Source organism: Rhea pennata, chromosome 5 (genome assembly GCF_028389875.1).
Source record: "Rhea pennata isolate bPtePen1 chromosome 5, bPtePen1.pri, whole genome shotgun sequence".
Classification (NCBI taxonomy): domain Eukaryota; kingdom Metazoa; phylum Chordata; class Aves; order Rheiformes; family Rheidae; genus Rhea; species Rhea pennata.
This window is the reverse complement of record NC_084667.1, coordinates 30,604,959-30,624,018: the sequence shown is the minus strand read 5'-3', so window position 1 is coordinate 30,624,018 and position 19,060 is coordinate 30,604,959. Positions and strand designations below refer to the sequence as shown.

The 19,060-nt window shown below is 37.5% G+C and overlaps 1 protein-coding gene across 1 annotated transcript; it reads right to left on the bottom strand.

Annotated features, from left to right (window-relative positions):
* Positions 1–9,901: 9,901 nt before the first annotated feature.
* On the bottom strand, positions 9,902–16,246 carry PRRG4 (proline rich and Gla domain 4). The gene is made up of 5 exons (XM_062577792.1): positions 16,144–16,246; positions 12,963–13,126; positions 11,613–11,661; positions 10,791–10,926; positions 9,902–10,130 (listed from the first exon to the last, which is right to left on the bottom strand). The coding sequence occupies exons 1-5, from the start codon at positions 16,244–16,246 to the stop codon at positions 9,902–9,904; spliced, it is 681 nt and encodes a 226-aa protein (XP_062433776.1).
* Positions 16,247–19,060: the final 2,814 nt, after the last annotated feature.

The following is a 19,060-nucleotide window of genomic DNA, read 5'->3' as shown; positions in this document are numbered from 1 at the left end:
AAAGACCAGGAAACTTTTTTCTTTTGGTCATGAGACATTGACTTGGCTTGTGTCATGCTTGAAGTGCAGAAATCTCTGTAAAGTCTGGATGTACTTGAAGATATACCTACATTGGCAGTAGCAGGCTCCTCTGACTGTTTACCGAGACTTACTCAGCTTACCCAGAATCAGGCCAGCTCTGATATAGAACTATGTTAGCTAATACACTCTTCCTCCTAATTAAACTTTTGTTTTCTTTTTTCCTCCTCCCTTTCTTTTTTTTACTGCTGTTTTAACTAATTTAATGCTTATCAGCAATATCACTTTTAAAGGCCTAGTTTTATATTTAAAGTGACCATATGCCAAATGAAATGCAGGATCAAACTGTTGTGTCATTTACAGCTGTCTGTGACACGATCATGATTAAAATTAATATAACAATCACAAGTCCAGAGCCACAATAATACTACAGCTTGCACTGATTTATTTACTTATCTGAGCTTGAACATGTCTGCTTTTTCCATTTGTTTATGGAGGTTTAAAAGAAGATAGTGCCTCTTCCTACAGCTCCTTTTTTTTTTTCTTGAATGGCAAGTGTTGACTTAGGAATAGTTTCATGTCATTGCTGGGACTGTGAAGCAGTTCAGGAAGAATGGAGAGGCTTGTGAGGAGGGTTTCAAAAATCAACAAATGAAATTAAGGGAGCAATTTCTACACAAGATAGATGGCATTTTTAGTCATAGACAGGAAAATAAATACAGATAAAGCCTATAGAAAAGGTGAACATATAACAGGGACAATACTGTCATTTTTGTAAAACCTAGTTCAGACTGCAAGTGCTATGAATGAATGGAATGCCTTCATTGTTGAATACACCAGATAGTAACATTTTAGTTGCCTAATGTGCTATTATTCCCCATATTAATGGAAAATTATCAGCCAGGTATCTGCTGAGTGTGATTGAGTATTTTGGATGTTGTGTACGTGTAAGATTGATCAGCAGCACTGTACAGGCAGAAGGCTACATGGTATTTTACAGTTTTAACAGTGCCACAGGTGTTAAATACCAGAATAGTAGTACTTGGGGTTCTTGTGCATGAGACAGCAGGTGTTACTGAAGGAGGCAATTCTTCAAAGCGCACACAATTGTGGCCTGTGCTTTTTGCATCCTTCTTATTGCAGGTAAAAAGGCTACAAGGCTTTCACAGAGTTTTCCTCCTATGTCGTCGTCTTTTATAGAGGGTGTTGCTCCTGTCCTTTCCTTAATAGGAGATGTCCTTTCCTGTCCATAATAGGAGATGCCTGACTTTGGTCTTGCCCCAACTCTTCATGTTTAAGCAGCAATATTTTTTTCTTATATTAAAAAAGATTTCAGCTAAATTTTCAAACTTTTTTCAGCAAAATCTTTACAGTGCTTTAGTGCAGTTTTGATGGTCTGAAAAGAATCAGGGAAGAAGAGTAAAGTCAGATGCACATGCTACATACAGCAAGCTGATCATTGGCTTCAGCTGCTGTTGATGGAAGAAAGGTGGAAGGCATGGCATGCAGTTAACTGCAAGTCTGAGATTACAACTTGATTGCTGACAGTGGACAAAAAAGGATTGTATTTCAATTCATAGCAGTACCTTATTTTGGAACTATTGCATTATCACAAATAGTTTGCTACAAATATCTTTGTGGTTAGTTTGCAGTGGCAGATCCTTTATTTTTCAGCAAAAGGTATGGAAATGCTTAACAATTAGCCTTATGCTGAGAGAGTGAATCCTCAAGATTCACTAAAAATTATATTTCAGAGATTTTTCACATATTCTCTTTTGAGTATTAATGTTTCAGAGACAAAAATATCCGCATAATTTGAATGTATCAGCTGAAATTTGAAGTTCAGGCAAAAGCTGAACTAGGACTAACTAGCTACCAGATTCTAAGAAGAATGAGAAATAAAACTACTGCCGCTTCTTTCTCTACTGAGTGCTGATGGGCATTTACTTTTGTGCAGGCTTTGTTTGTACCAGACTGTGCTATCTTCTGTAAATAGTAATGGGTAAGTAAATTGGATGTTATGCAGTAATAACAAGAGTCTTGGTCTACTATTTATTACTGGCCTTTTTTTTTTTTTTTTTAATTATGATTGTAACCAAAGCAGGAAGTTGCATTTGCATAACAGATTTGATTCTGCATTTAATTGGGCACATGGCCTCTTTAAACATAAAGCTAGAAATTCACAAATGTGTAACTAGGGAACCTTTCAAAGGACACACCTTATCTTGAAGTCTCAGAACAGATGCTTTCTTTCTCTGCATTTCTTTATACATATATCAGTGCATTTGCGCAGTGAAAAAGCCTAGGTAAATTCACAGTCAAATGAAGCAAAGTCTGTAGGACTCTCCAGGGTATTAATTATGATTTTCACGCAGAACATCTACTAAATCATGGCCCTTACAGGAGATGGCTGAACAGAAAGGAAAGTGATCGTTTCCCTCATGTTGCCTCCTAACCCTGCCTCTGGCCATGTTGTTCTACACTTTCTAAGACACTAACACTGATGCTTAAGCTGATTCAACTCAACAGTTCACCAGAAAACTCCACGTTTCTTCTCTAAGAGTACATTGAATTGATTCACCGAGGGATCTAGTGAATAACAGCATTAGCAAGGTAAGTAGGAGAAATGTGCAATGAAGCATAGGAAAAAGAAAAACTTAAATAAAGACTTCACTCTGAAACTCCTGTTTTAACAAGTATTGTAGTTTAACTCTTTTTAGATATTATCATTTGTATCACACCCATGCTGGATATTTAAGATTAAATACTGGATATTTAACATTTGATATATGTTAAATATTTACTGATCTTTAAGAATTCAAATTGGAGCTGCTTGAACAACAACTTGAGTGACCACAGAGGTTTCTTATTTTCTAAATGAAGTAGTACACTAAAACTTTAAAATCTGTGAGAAGGCCTTTTCAAAACTGGTGTTTAAATGTATCAATTTCTAGACTTAAATATTTTTACTGATACTTTAAAGTCCAACTACTACCTTACTTTGAGGAGTGCCTAGAATGCAGGTAGCAGGATATTTGTGATGGCTCCCTTTGTTTCAGCATTTCTGTAGTCAAGGTGCCATGCAAAGAGGAGCTGAAGACTGAAAGCAGGAGAGATAAGAGGAGCTAAAGGCCTTGCTATTGGAATGAAGAGAGTATGGAAGCCATTTAAGAAGAGTGGTTTTCTGAGAGTGGGAAGGGACCAAGTGATTGGAAGCCATATACAGAAAATAAAGAATAAATAAATAAAAAAATAAAAAAAAATAATAAAAAAGAAACAGGTGAGTGTGTGTAATAGGATACTGTGAATAGGCATGGAATAAGAGAAGGGAAAACATTCAGTAACAGATGATAGGTAGAACAATAAGAAAACTCAGAAGGAAAGGTTCAATGAAAAGCAAAAGGCGATAGTATATATTTTTCAACATGGACAAAATCTACTGCATCAAGAATAGCTTAAAATACATTTGATACCATTTTGTTGTTTTCCATATAAGCAATTAATGAGTTGCTATTACAAAGTTATGTGAAAGAGAAAGTACTATATGATAAAATAGAAGAAAAGCATCTACATGGTGAAAATTCTAGCGGCTTGCTTTTAACGGACTCGACAGCAAACTCCAATTTAAAACTAACCTAAATAGCATTGCTTACCTTTTTGGTACATCATAAGACCTACTATCAGGCTATTTCCAGCTGGAAATAGTCTGTTGCTGACATTTTGGTATTTTGTCAATTTGATCAGCTAATTTGTCTAATTAGCCAGTTCAGAAACAATTACCCTTATCTAAAGCTAAAGTTTTAAAGTAAATGGGCTGGCTTTCTATTAAATAGATACTGAGATTAAAAGCTAGGTGAGAAATTTTATTAATCTGAGTTTTGGCTAGCTTTTATTATTATTATTATCACTAACCCCTGTAAGACAGTGCTACGTCATGTGAAAACAGAACAAATTTCTAGAATTGTTGAAATTCATAGGGATATGAACCCCTTATTTTCTGCAGCTGGGAACTGCAGTTTAAATCCTAGTGCTGTAAACAGAGGACATACAAGGCATTTTCAAATAACTTGGATCCTATTTCCTCAAAATTTTTTAATGAGAATGAAGCATCTACATTCTACCAGCTGAATTCCAAATCTCAGTTCAGTTGATTGATAAAAAGGGTTATTTGATGTTCAAATACAGAAGGAGATTCTGCTCTTCTCTGAGGAGGGTTTAACTGGCTAGCTCAGCTCATATGGTTGGCAGGAAAATCACAAATGCGACTATTTTCTTCCTACTGTGGACAAAAGAGTGTGGCTTAATTTAGTGTAGTCAGTCACATCACTTATTTGCTAAGTTTTTTTTGTCTGATGCTGCTATACAGCATGCAGTAGCCTAGAAGCTCTATAAAATGTGCTATTTGAGGAATAACACTCTACCCACAATACAGTGGCAATACAGTTTGTGTATCAGTCCTGCAGAGAGGATGGGTACAGGCACTGCAGGACCACTTAGAACTGTTCTACGTAATGCCCTTGCCAGAGGAAGTCACATTTTCCACAGACGTTTGCACAGGCAGATGGCCTTTCTGTGCCATCCGGGTGCAGCATCAGTACTCTAAACCTACCATGTAATTCCCTTTACCAAAAGAAATCTGTGGTTTTGAAAATGGTTATTTATGAATTAATCTCATGTAAATTAGAAATTTGTTTTACAAAATTCAAGTACAATTGAATGTGTGTTCGTAGTAAGTTGTGTCAGCATGTTACAAAAATTACCAGTGGAGATGGACAAAAGTCTCTAGAAAACCAGACAAAATGGCAACCTTAATACTCCGATTCTCTTTTCTGTTCTACATTTTAGACTTGGCTTGGGCTTCCCTTATGCCAGCCATTCATCTTATTAGCTAAAATTTCACATTCGATATACTGAATACAAGTAGCTATTTCTGGTGAAGCTTAAGGTAGCCTTAACAGAGGAGTAAAACCCAATAAACACATAGCAGTAGGGCTTAACAGAAAAGCTGTCTGTGTTAGCAATGCTGTATTATCAGCTCTACCTAGCTACCCTCATCCATTCTTCCTGCCTCTTTGCGGAAGTTTGTTCTTGCACGGTGAGTACCTGCACTTCAGATTAAACCACCACTACCATAAGCAAAGTCCTGCTTCCCACTTGGCTGTTTCATACTTGTTCTGGTACTCATTGCAATCTCTTGTGATCTTGCTCACTTTGCTAACCCTGCAAGAAACTGGATATTTTTCTGCAGTGTTTAGTTAGTTAAATCTTCTCAACAAAAGGTCTGCTGAGAGCCAAGGAAGACTGAGGGGTACAATACCTGTTTCAATTGGCTTGTCTTGAGTCTTCAGTGACTGTGGCTCACATTCAGAACATTAGCTCAGATTCACATACATCAAGTACTTAAGTGAAATAGAGCAGTAAAGTAGGAAACTGTTGCTGAGAGCAGAAAAAAAATAAAAAGACATTAAAAGAAAACAAACCATACCCTTCTTCTCCATTGGTGCTATAAGGCATTAAGAAGAGTGTTTGCTATTACCAACTTTATAAAAATATTTTCAAAGGATTGTCAATTTTGTTTTTAACTTTCTATTATAGGTTGAATTCACATTTTGTTATGATTAACTTCTGCAAATATTTATTGGAAAATGTTTTGCAAGATAAGGTAGAGACTGGCAGAGCCTTAAGTATTGCTAAAACTCCCCTCCAAACTGCAACACTTAACATGAAGGTAGGATTAAAGTACAAGTGACAAGTGCATTCAAAAGGCTTATGTCAGATCAGTAGAAGGAGAAATGAAATACGTTATTCTTGTTAATTCATCTTATTAACTGTTTACACAATTCAGGAATAGCTGAAAGTAGTCAGAAGTTACTACCTGAATGAAGAGCGTAGTATTGCTATGCTTAAGATTTTTGAAGGGGAAATAATACAAGCTCTTGACTATGAAAATTATATAGTGATAAACTTGTACATGATAGGAATGAATTAAGAGATATTTAAGGTATAGCTAGAAAGAGTTTTAAATGTTTGAAAGAGGTTTTAAACCTGAGGATTCCTTTCTGTTCTCTGTACCATATGGAACAAATGAGGACAGCCACAATAAAACTTCTGTCAGCAGGTAAGACTGTAGCTAGAAAAGCTTAAAAATTTATATATAAAAAGCAAGGTTTAGATGAACATATAATCAAGCCACAAGATCACTAATTAAATAGTGTCATTAATAACCTCCTACAAGTTATTAATATAGCTTATTTAAGGCTGGTAATCTAAGACAAGGACTCTTTCTGTGCTGTCAAAATTACAAGTATGCAGACCAGTCTCAAAAAGAAATTCTACTTTATGTGAATAAGTATGTTTAGGACAATAGAATATTCTATAAATCAATTTTGGCAGCAACACTGCAGTGTATATATTTAAATGACGGAGCATTGTTTTTTATTACCTGATATTTTATTTCGGCTCCAATCCCAGTTCCACTGAAGCCAGTAAAAAGTTTGTCACAGACCTTAACAGGACAAGGATCAAACTTGCAACAGATCCATGACTCACACTTCCCTGAATTGGAGTAAGGAAGTACACTTCCATATGGCACTTCATTTTTTTGCTCTTCTTATCAGAATTATTCTTATCAGAATTGTGAAAAAACTAAAACTAATAATAATTAATGCTTATAATACTATTCATCAGAGGATCTGAGAAATTTTACATAAATAGTAAGCATTCTTATTTCACTGAGGCAAAAACATGATTTATTTTTCAGTTGACATATCCTTCAGTTATTTGCTATAATTTATAATCTATCCTGACTAGTTATATATTAAATTACACATTTCAGAACCTGATTTATAAAAGTTGCATGCTCCAAACCTCTATGATGATAAAAGGTCAATCCAGAAAATAAGTGTTGGGAAAATGTTCAAGGCAATGGGTAATAGCATTAAGTACCTTGTCATGTTTAAAGCTGTTCTGAATGAACAGAATCAAAGAACTGCATAGTTTTTCCCACTGGTTGAGAGGCATTTTTTATTTTCAACTGCCATAGCAGTTAAGTAACTTAAAATCAGCTGACTTTCCTACTAGCACTTGAGTTCTAGAGAAAGACATAGAAAGTACTGAAATTTCCTGAATGTCAAAACAATAATATTGTAAGTCTGTACACAAATGAATTAAACATAACTGCTTTGTTCCTTAAAAAATTACCTCTCTTTCACATTGAAGGAGGCTTGCATTTGCTGTCCACGATATTCTAATAGCAACTGCATTTTGAAACAAAAGAGCATGTAAAACTTAAAAGTGTGATGACACTTATTAACTCACAATACACTCAGTTCATCCCTTTTTTGTCTATTCCTCTGCTATCCCTGATGAATCAGAAGCTCTAAAAAGAGACAAAATACAGAGCAAGAGTGGTTTTTGAGCCAGGAGTCATTTTATAAAATAAAACAAAGTCAGCTCAAACAACTGCTGCTGAAGAGAATTTCTTCCTTGTACCAAGACAGGGGAGCTTAAATTATGTTTAAGTTAAATGGATTTTTAACCATGCTCCGTATTTATATATAAGGAAGAGACTGTGTCCTACAAATTGAGATGTTACATGCAAACAGTATTTGAGTTTCAGTCAGTGGATGTTTTGAGTATTTTCAGAGTCCAGAGTGCAGATTCTTTGACCACATTTGAAATGGTATACCTTACAGAAGAAGCAGTTTCCCCCTAAAAAAGTACAGTGTTCATATTAAACAGCTACAGGATCTTTATTTTTTTAAATGAATGTCAACATTGCATGGAATCATTTGCAAATGATTCATAGGAAAGTAAAAGTAAAAAGAACCAAACTTCAAGGGATTTTTAAAAATTCTATAGTATTTGCATATTTTATTTAAAATGTGATTTTTCTAAATGTATACATCATTGTAATAACATTTTAAAAATCCTGAACTCACAAGCCCTATAACATCCCTTTCCTTGAAAGCTCTCCTATCACTCCTATTAATCATTTTTCAGTCCCAAGAAAAATGGAGAAAAAATGAGCTCTATAGCTTGAGCTGCTGATTAGCACATTTAAAACTTTCATTACTTAAATGAAAAGGGAATGGGGGAGAACTGTTCCACCACTGAGGCAACCTTATAATCCCATTGCTTCATCATAACCCTGTGTTGCAGTTGTCAACAAAGCGATCTCACACAATGCACTTAACTCATTTCAATCTTACAGCAGAGCCACCTTGAAGAACTTCAAAACACTTCTAGAAGCAGGGCAAAAATAGACTGAGTTCCCAGTGGCCCCAGGAGGGGATTTCTCCATCTGCCAACAGGAAAGAAACTGCAAAGCAGTTTAAATAAATTGTCAGCAGACAAATCTGATGGTGAAGATTTAGGAATGAGAAAACAGTTCTGTGTCAGCTGAGCTGTAGGTATTTTTCAAAGGGCAGGACTTGCACAGTGTAACACTTCTGATCTTGGAAAATAAAAGGTGTATTAGAGAATTTAAAACCTCACAACAATCATCTGCATCTCTTTCAATAGCACTATAGGTTATAGCATGTTAAAAAATCAGTAAGATGTTACACATAAATATTGAGCCTTTACAGTTAAAGTGCATTTAGCCACAACTGTTTTTGTATCCAGCTATAGCTACCTTAATGCAGAAATCACCAGCCCAGCAGGTTGCCTGGGAGACCCTCCGACATGGCTTCCTATGGCCATAGGAAGCCTTTTCCACTGTAATGCCGTTTGACCAGGAGGTAAAGGACAGTGATGTTTTTGTGGGCCATGTAACAAGGGGAACTGTTATTTTAATATGACTTAAAATTTAAGGGTGGCTAGAATTGAAGATCCAGGTTGGTAAAATTAAACAGTAACTCTCTGAAGTTCTCCATGGTAGCTCTGTGAATACTGAATATTTATCTAATAGCTTGTTTCATTCTACTTAAAGATATCACTTTGTTATCCTTGTAGTGCAATACATGCTTAAGCAGAGTACTGCTCTGGGCTAGTTTGGCTTTTCATTCCACTCACCAAATATCTACTTTTTCCACAATTAAACTTTTAAACTGCCAGAGGAAGGTAATCTGTGGAACTAGGATAACTCCCAGTAAAGTATACCAAGTACACTTTTAACAAGGGACAAGTCTCTAGCTATTTGATTAAAAATAAATAAATAAATAAATAAAAGAAACCTGTGCTCACCTCCTCCCAAATACTCATCATACTGGATTTGTCCAGCACTAAATATTACTATTTTAATGTTATTAATATTAAAATTTAAATGGGTAATATAGGTAAAATTGTAATATGGTTTCTTTTCATCCAAATTAATAATGACAAAAATACACAAACTGAGTAGTTTGTTATCCAGAAATGGCTAAAACAAATCAATACAATCCAGAAGCAAAAATACACACATAGTTGAACAATCAACCCATGAAATAATTTTCACATTCAAATCTATTACTAGAATAAAAACAAAATCCATATAGCAATGAAGGGAATATATCAAGCCACTAAATAGATTTTTCATGGTAGTTTAAAGTATTAAGAGTCAGAAAAAAATGGTTAGTGTCAATAAAAACAATTAAAATACTGTTCCTTCTAAAGAAACAAAATGAAACTATTAATAAAACATCAATAGTATGATGGGATGGCTCAAAGTGCATGTGGAAGTGGATGGCCATAAAAGACCTGCTCTTTATACATTTTAGCACAATAATCTTTGCAACAGATCATCTCTTTTCCCAAATGGGATTTTCACTTCCTCCTGGCTGTGCTGAAGATCTGTAAAACTTCCACATTTTTATAAACTGTCTTGCAATATGCAAGGTAGCGCACTTTTAAAAAGTATATTATGTTTCAGTAATTCTCCACTATTACAGAAGGAGGTTTGTAACTAAGGGGCCGGAAGTGACATAGACTTTTTAAACACTTTTGCCCCTTTTGTCGGCCCTGGGTAAGGGGGTGGTGGCACATCAGGTTGTCCACCTGCAGTAACTGCTTGCTCATAAGTTGGTAGTCCTGAATCATCGGTTCTATGAGGAAGTGGATTTAAAGAAAACTCTTCATGTCTTCTGAAGATGTTAGATGAATTATGTCTTCTGTTTCTTACGTAATCCAAGTACCTAAACAAAATTAACAGCATTATAAGCAGCAGCTTCCATTTTAATAAAGGAAAGAAAATATATACAATCTTAGTTGTAAAATAAAAAAATCCCCTAATTTACTTTGAATGATCATAAAAACCATGAGCCAGATACTCTTCCCCAGACTACAGCGTAGGAACAGTTTAGTAGTGGAAAATTCATAGGGGAGAAAAAACACAGAATCCTCTTGTATTCCTTTCAGGTTTAGGATGAAGGAGCAAGCGCAGAGTTGCTAAAGCAGCATTTCTCTCAACCTACTTCATTTTATATCTTCTGAAGTAGACTACATGCCATGTGGCATACCCCTGTTTTTAAGAGAAACAAAATGCACTACACTTTCCATTGCAGGCCTCAAACCATTAAAGCAATTCCAATTTTTAGTAAAAATATTTTGGAGCCCAGAAGATACAAAAGAGACGGTTATGTCAGCCACACAAGTGCTGTTTTCTATTTTTGTTGGATTAACTAACTTCAGCATAACTATTGGTAGTGCTGACCTAACATTGCCTCCAGAAAAGACAGAACTAGAACTCCCATTGGCTCCTCCAAGAACACAGTTAGACCAACCCATAGTGATCTTTAAATTTAAGTCTTAATCAACAATAGTTTGGATTTTTTTTTAATAGTGAAATTCCTTACCCTGGTGGTTGCCTTGTTTTGCATCTATTTTTGCAGCAGTAGAAAATAAGAAGTCCAATTATGACTAATATTACTCCAGTAGCAACTAGGCTGATGAGAAGTCCTGTAACATTTATCTTCTGTAGTGTATCATCATCTGAAGATAAAACACTGGTTATTTTCAGATTAATAACAACATAGTGTTCTCTCCGTTTACATACTCTGTGGTATAGAATGAAATACTAATTTTGGAAGTCTAAGTCTGCAGTGAGCAGCCATTGCATCTGTGCAATACAAACTAAGTATTCACATTTGGCTTGCAGCATAGGTGAGCAGACATTCCATTTTATGTGCATGTAACTGTTGAGATGTCTTCCCTCACCTGCCTTCTGAATGTTACTTCATGTATTTGTGTCTAAGGTCTGGTGGTAAATCCTTCTTCAAGTCATACTGACCTTATTTTTATAGAACATTTGGCATATTGCACCTGATTCAGACTTCTATACTACTATTAAAAATAAATAACATGAAACAAAACCCATGGAAAGCAGCAACACAGTTACTGCAAAGTTGACACATTGTATAAGAGAACAGAAATGGACAACAACGTACATACTGTTTTACACACCAAGAACAGATGCACGGTAACAAAGACACTTCAGTGATTAATTTTAGTATGTTAGCTAATGCAGTATACTTGCACAGTTCACTGTGAAATTCAGTAAAAAGATCAAATTTGCTTTGCTGATTGAATGCATGGTGCTATTTTAAAGAATGTACTATGATAAACACAAGATACTGCAATATAAGCAAAGAATAAGAAGAGAATAAAAAATGACTTACCTATTTTTATTTTAGGGCCTTTAACTGAATAGTCTTTCCAAAAATCCATCTACAAAAATATAAAAGATCACATTTATATGAGATACATGACTGTCAGGCTTATTAACTTTTTTGAGTATGGTACTGTAGGCAAAACTTAACCACGGCACAGACAGGAGCAGCTCTTGCTGATCGATTTGTACTTATTTATCATCAGATAGTCTCCTCATACGTTCAAGTTTGCATAAAAATTGTAATTTCACAGAAAGAAAGAATATGCCAGTTAAAGAAAGAGAAAACTCAATGCATTCAACTGTTCAATGTCACATCATATAGAGAGATTTCTTCCTGATTACAGTAACAGTTAGTGTATATTATAACACCAAAAAATGCTTACAATTAACCTTCGGAATTCCCTACAGAAAAAAGTATTAATGAGGCAAATATAGTCATGCAATTAAGAATCACACATTTACAAACATGAACACTATCTGAATTCACATCAACTAGGAAGAATAGTAGGATTTATTTAAGAGGAAAACTTTTATGTTGCATGATTGTTGAGCATTAAACATGCTTAGCTTAGCTTCACTTTTGCTATCCAGTAACAGACTCCAGGAAGAGTCTGATACAAGTTTCCTAGTTTTCCTAGGGAAATGTTAGCAATTGCAAACTGGTTGCTGTTTCCAGCTTCAAAAAAGGTGTGTATTCCTTGCTCTTTCTGACAGTGCAGAGCATACGTATGTGTCACAGACCCAGTACTCACACTGGGTCCACGACACTAGAGTTATGAAGAGATTAGCGCTGTAGGCAGCAAGAGCCATTTTTCAGGCAAGTCTCATGTTCCACAACAGGGACTAAACGATTTCCCGTGTATTTTCCTCTCTTTCATAACAGGTTTCTTCCAGCCACATAAAAGTAGCAGTTTAGAAGATGATGCTACAGGAATACTCAGCAACAGCTGAACTATAGATTTACTCTGCCTACTGCTATCTTCTAAAACACTTCTCTGGCACAACAGAGACATGAGATCAGCCCATTAATAAGTCCAACACAGGGAATATGTTGAAACTGCATGTTGAGAAGTTTCTACGAAGTTACGTTACCAAGAAAAATACTGAGATTCTGAGAACGCCTAAGTGGTGCTTTTGGAGTTTGGTTTATATTTATAATAGCTGAATTGCAGCCCTTATCTAAAGTCTTTAAGAGTACCATATCTAGCACAGTAACACAAGCTATTTGGGGCCTCTACTTCTACTATAAAATAAACATCTTGTTTTAAGTGTTATTTTCTGAATAGGTGTAGTATTTAAATACAGTAATCATTCATACAGTAACCTTCAGTATAATAAACTCAGTTTGAACAATTACCGTTCTATCAGGGTCTTCAAAAATTTCTCTTGCTTCTTCATAATTGCAGAGCTCTTCAAAGCATTCCCTTTCAAGGTTATCTGGTGTGAATGCTTCAAAATCAAATCTGTTATTCAGAAGATGTCTTCCAAGGAATAAATTGGCATCCTTTTCTGATGTGAACACTAAGAAAAAGATTAAGTTGATTTAAAGCTAGTTAGGAAAGCTAAATCTGGTATTTTTAAGGAATGGTGAATATCCCAAAGGAGTGTATTAAGCTGACTTCTTCCTCTAACATCTCTCAACTACGGATAGTATAAGGAAACATCAAGCTCTCCTCCTAAAATGTCTTCTTTGCTGCTAACTGCTCTAACTATGCAATACAGAATAGACCTATTTTCCATTCTCAGAAAGCATTTCAGCTATTCCTTATACTGGCCAAGAGAATTTGGTTCTCCTGACAGCTGTTGGGAGTTCAAGTTTTGGTATTATCCCTTCTTGGATGCAGGTATCATTTTTTTTGCTGGAACTCTTAATAACAAAGTAATTGTCACATAAAACAGAAATCCAATCAAATCCAGACAAAGCAAAACATAGACCTATTGGAAAAAAAGTATGCTTTTTTTAAAAAGTCCTCAATATACATTCCTTTCACATATTCTGGTATCTGAGTTCCAAATTTTGTTTACAGATTTTGAGTTTAAAATGATGACAGCGGAGTCCTATTCATTTTGCATTTATTCTCCTTTCATAGTTGTGATAATATCTAATGACTGACGGAATTTTATGTAAAGACTGACATATTGCCATATTTATTTGTTTTACAATAGCCCATAATAGGAATGTTACTGACAGTAGACACTTCTGAAGATATTTAATTCTTTTATTCTTTTGTGGTTATTACAAGGTCCATTAAGAGCATGGAGTAAGTTGTAAAGCGAGATTTCAGAAGGTTAGTGAAATTACAGAAGACTTTAGAATACAGGAATGCAGTTTCTTGCCAGGTATTTCCTATAGTCAAGTTTTAGCCTGTTCTTGCTACAACTTTTTTTTTTTTTTTTTTTTTTTTTTTTTAATCATCTTTATATGACAGAACTAGTTTTCTGGCTTGGCTGTCAGTAAAGGCCTAATCTATACTCCAGGAAATTCAGACTATTTGGTTAAGCAAGATGACTGGAGGATTATTTCTGCAAGTGTAACGCAGAAACAGCATTGTTGCATACCAAGCCAGACAGCTAAAAAAAGAGATGAGACTCAGAATGAAGTTATTCAACTACAAATTAGTTCTGTGCTCTTCTTAGCTTGTATGTCTAGATTATCACATCATTCAGGAATTTTTACCCTAGTAGTTACTGCTAGGTTTTGCAGCAGCATCTCAAAATATTTTGCTCTCTAAAAACTCCTATGAAAACTACAACGTAACTTGTATATTGGTTGTTTATGCCTTTAATAATACGGTAGAATACTTGAAGGAGCCATGCATGTGCACCCATTGTGTAAGGGGGAAATCTGTTCTTCTGAAGTAGTTAGAAGAAAATCTAAGCTTAAAATATTTATGCTGTATTAAGAGTAACTAGGCAGAAGGACTTCCTCCAAAATACACAAGTGGAAAAGCAAAAGAATTACATAGAAAGAAGTATTATCAATGTCTTGGTCCAATACAAATCATATCAGAGTTAACTTTAGTCTCCTGAAACAAATCTTTGGTAGTGCTTCATTTGTTATCATTTGAGTAGTATTAGCTGTACTTCTGAATTAAAAATATTTAACCTAAATAAATAATGTATGTATTAATGTAACATGCAGAAGCAGGCTATCTGAAACCTAGCGCAGAACCTAAGACCACTAATTCCTACTCCTAACCTGGGTAGGGACACATGCTCCTTCTCTCTGTCTCAGAGTTCTTACCCATTTATCTGTACTTTTTTCACTTTGCAGCACATAGTCAAAGTGCACCTGTCCCTACCTCCAAAAAACCTACAACATGGCAATTAAGATAGTATTTGGAAGATGAAACAGGTGAATTTGAATCCTAACCCTTTTCTGAGGGAAATAAATGAAGTTCTGCAGTCCTTAGACCATGGTTGAACAAGACAGTAAATCCAGTTTTAGGATGCCTAGCATTTCATTAAAAACACATCCACATAAAGTGCTAAATAAAGTCACTCTGCTGGTAAAAGATGTTGAGAAAATGGTAAAGGGGTATCCTTTCAATGCAGGTACCCTATACTCTTGGCAGGTGGTCTACTTGTTAAATTATTGGAAAGAGGGGCTCCACTCTTTTATCCAACTCTGTCTTTAAATACAGAGTGATCCAAGGCTATCATCAGGTGAAGCTTCTACAGAGGGTTCACAGAGGGTTCTGGGAATGCAAAAAAGGAAGCAACCTGGCAACAGTAAGTTGTATGCCCCAGACCAATATAGATTTTAAAAAATAACCTGTCTTAAAAAATCTTCTGCTGGCCGTGTTTCTGCTCAACACACTGCCCTGAAGCAGCTCCTTGCTTAATATGATTTTTAGTCCCTTTCAAAGTTTCAACACTCCTTATCCACTGAGGAGATGAGACAGCTAACTTACAGATGCTATTATGAAGCTATGTTGCTTAAAAATATCACACTGCTCAGCATCATAGGGCTTCGTTCCTTCTTGGGGACTTCACGTGGTTTTATTTCCATTCTTCTTCGGTTCCCTCCAAAGTAGAGAATTGCAATAGTAGCCCTATATTTATCTTTCAAGGTGTTGTAAGAACATTTGATATTTATATATTTTCTGAATACCAGAAAACAAACATTTTCAAATGCAAATCAATTCTAGATATGCAAATATAGCTGTGATGTAATGTGTTCAAGTAGTATCAAAGTAGTACTGTCTTAATACAGATTTCAAACTTCTGTTTTGGACAGATAGTGCTTAGAAGGACTCTGCTTACATCAGTAAGAAGCATCCAGAGATCCAGAGAAAGGTCAGTCTTCCCAGTCTCCACTTACTACATCCAATAAATATTTAAAACTGACAGCCAAGTCAATTATCAATCATTTTGGCAAAAGATATCTAAATGTTTTAAAACTAAGAATAAAACAATTTAAAATAACTTTTTATGAGGTAAAAATCTCCACTATTTGCGTACCTATAAAAAGATCTCACAGTAGAAGCAAATTAGATAGTTTTATTTTAGAAAGCTTACATTTTAAAATAAATTACCTTCTTTCCGTTCATGCTTCAGGTTATTTAATCTCTCTGTGCAATGAGGAAATGCAAACACCATCACGTGTAGCTGACACAGCAGTACCAAAACCACAAACATGGCGCAGTATCTGTCAGACGGAAACTAACTTAAGAAAAAAATCAAAGCAAAACAATCCTCTAAAGTGTCAGTGATGAACCTTGAATGAATCTTACACATGAAGTCATCTAACACAAGTACCTACATGCAATTTAGATTAATGGTTCCCTAGAAGAAGAATTCCAACCAAAACTGGTCCTGCATGTCTTTTAAGTTTTCATTGCATAACACGTGCACAGATAGTCATCATGTCTTGGCCTTTCTCAGCAAAGCAATATCCTCTCTTCTCTTGGAAAAATGGTTCAACAGTTTAACCGTTTAAACCGGGTTAGCTGCCAGGTCATCATTAACTGGGAAAGATCACTTCAGATACACTCTAAAACTTTGCATAGCCGTAATTTTGCTGCTAGACCAACCACAGTGGTTTATAAAAGTTACGCTACCGAAGCGCACATAGAGAAACCACCTTATCCGGGGATGAATCGCCCTCCTCTCGCCCGGGACAAGGCAATCAGCAGCACGCTCGTGCCTAGCAGTTTGGGGCAGTTTGCGCTCTCCCGTCCAAGAGGGCTGCAGAGGAGACGGCAGAACGAAAGGCGTCGCCTTCGAGTCCGCACGCGGCGCGAACTGCCTCAAGAGACGCGCGACCCCCAGAAGCCGCGCGCGGAACAGCCACCCGCAACGGCTGCTCGAGGCAGCCGCGCGTGGGCAGCGCCGCCCCGGCGGCCGCGCGCCACAGCAGCCGTCCCGACCCCCCGGCCGCCGTGGGGCGGCGCGGCCCGGCCCGGCCCGGCGCGGCCCGGCCCGGCCCGGCTCGGCGCGCTGCCGCCCTGCCGGCTCCCGCCGGGCGGTCCTACCTGCGCCGCGCACGGCGGCTCCGCGGCAGCGTCCCTGCGCGGCTCCGGCCTCGCTGCTCCGCGGCGCTTCCTGGAAAGGGCGCGGCGGAGTCACAGGACCGCGCCTGAGCCGCCCCCTCCCCGCCAGGCGGGCGGCGGGGCAGGGCAAGGCGGGAGGCGCGCTGCGGCCGCCGCTCCTCGGCCCGGAGCGGGGAGGGGGCCGGCGGGGCGCCCGGCACAGCCCCCGGAGCCTGCCCGGCCTGGGCTTCGCTTCGGGACATCTGCGTTTCCCTCCAGCCTGGACAGGGTAGCAACCGTCTTGTCTCGTCTTGCTCACTAGAGAGAGTCCAGAGACAAACCTAGTGACTTTTTGGAACACCTTTTACAGTTAAAACTGTCTTTCATCTCCTATCACTGGGTTAGTTAAGATGTTAACCTGGTTGGCTTTTTTCTCCTCACTTGTGAAGTGTGTGCTGTAATGGCAGGGTATCTGCTGGACATGAGCTGCGGGGCGTGGGGTGCCTCCCCTGTGGGCCGAGGCAGCGCACCTTGTAGCAACTACGTGCTTATCTGCAATTAATTACTTGTCTACTGGCAGCCCGGAGCACTTTGTCTCCAGCAGGCAGTTACAGCTAGACAACTTGTCAGGCATAAAAAAAGGACCAATGTAAATTTTTGGTTTTGCACGTGTGTGAAAATAATTCTTTCATTAGCGAAGCAAAACTTAGATTGTATTGCAAAAGGTCTATAAAGTGGCAAAGGCGGTTTCCTGCAACGCTTAACATCGCTCTCAGTTTGCGCACACCTGCTCGAAGCGCGGAGGAGTGGCCTGGCGGGGAGGCAGAGTTTTAGCAGACCGGACTGCGGCTGTTTGGCCTTCTCCACAGAACGTGGAGAGAGTAAGCTGAGTGGTTTGTATGGGCCTTAGAGGATTTTCTCAAAGGCAATATGATGCTTAGCAAAGATAAGAGGTACTTGAAAAGCCTTTGAAGGGAAAAGGTTAAGAAAGTACTTAAGTTCACTATTACCAAAACTCTTTGTTAAATACTATGGAGTATTCAGGGATTGTGTTAAAGACTGCACACCAAAATATTTTTGAGACACGGGAGTGGGATGATTTTCCTAGAAGGAAATCCAGGGGCTGAGAGTGATCTGTGTTTGTGCTAGCAGTATCTCCTGTAGTGACACTGGATTGTGTTATTTATTTAAGTGGTGGAGTGTTTTGTATATACAGATGGAGGAAAGAGCAGAATAAGGGCGTTGGATACTGTTAGTGAAAATTATCAGATGTTCCCAACAGAAAAATAAGAACTTCCAATGTGTGAAATGGGAGAACTGTTTGGAGGAATGATGACTATAGTTAAATATTTACTTTATGACACCAATACCCTGCAGTTAAGAGATGCTTGATTAATATATAATTTATGAACTGCGGTGGCTCATGCTTTTTAGCTGGTGAGGATCTCAACACAAAATTTTGTAGTACAATTGTGTGCATGTACTTACAATGGTGGAGAATTAAGAGAAAAATATTGTACAGGAAAAGAGCAGTATGGGTTGTTAATTATCTAGGTAACGCTAACAAGATGAGAATACTCAGTTGCTACGTGTTGAAAAACAGAAGAAGTGGTCACTATCTGGTCAAGGACCTTTTAACTTCCTCTTGTGTGCCCGATTTTGTGCTTAGCCTGAGCTCCTACATGGCTATCTCTGTGAGCATGGTGACAACCAACAAATTTCTCACTGAGAGCTACAGTGCCATGGAGTGAATGCACAACTACTCCATACTGCCTTTAAATGTAAGTATATGCATATGGAATTTTTTCACATGTTGTAGCAACTTTGTATGAGGAATGTAGTTACATACCTGTGTTGTACAAGCAAAAAACAAGCCAGCATTGTGTTATGCCACCATTGCAAGCCATTAGCAAGACAGACAGAAAACTTTTAGCATGTTTTACAAAGCTCTGAGGTGATGGATCCCACTATCCTCAAGGCA

What these genes read in the sequence shown, in the direction of transcription:
- PRRG4 (XM_062577792.1), bottom strand. Translation starts at nt 16,246, where the DNA reads ATGTTTGTGGTTTTGGTACTGCTGTGTCAGCTACACGTGATGGTGTTT. An exon ending in TTGAAGACCCTGATAGAACG is followed by an intron (nt 11,662 to 12,962) that starts GTAATTGTTCAA and finishes ATATTTTTGTAG; the next exon opens with ATGGATTTTTGGAAAGACTA. An exon ending in AGGCCCTAAAATAAAAATAG is followed by an intron (nt 10,927 to 11,612) that starts GTAAGTCATTTT and finishes TTTTATCTTCAG; the next exon opens with ATGATGATACACTACAGAAG.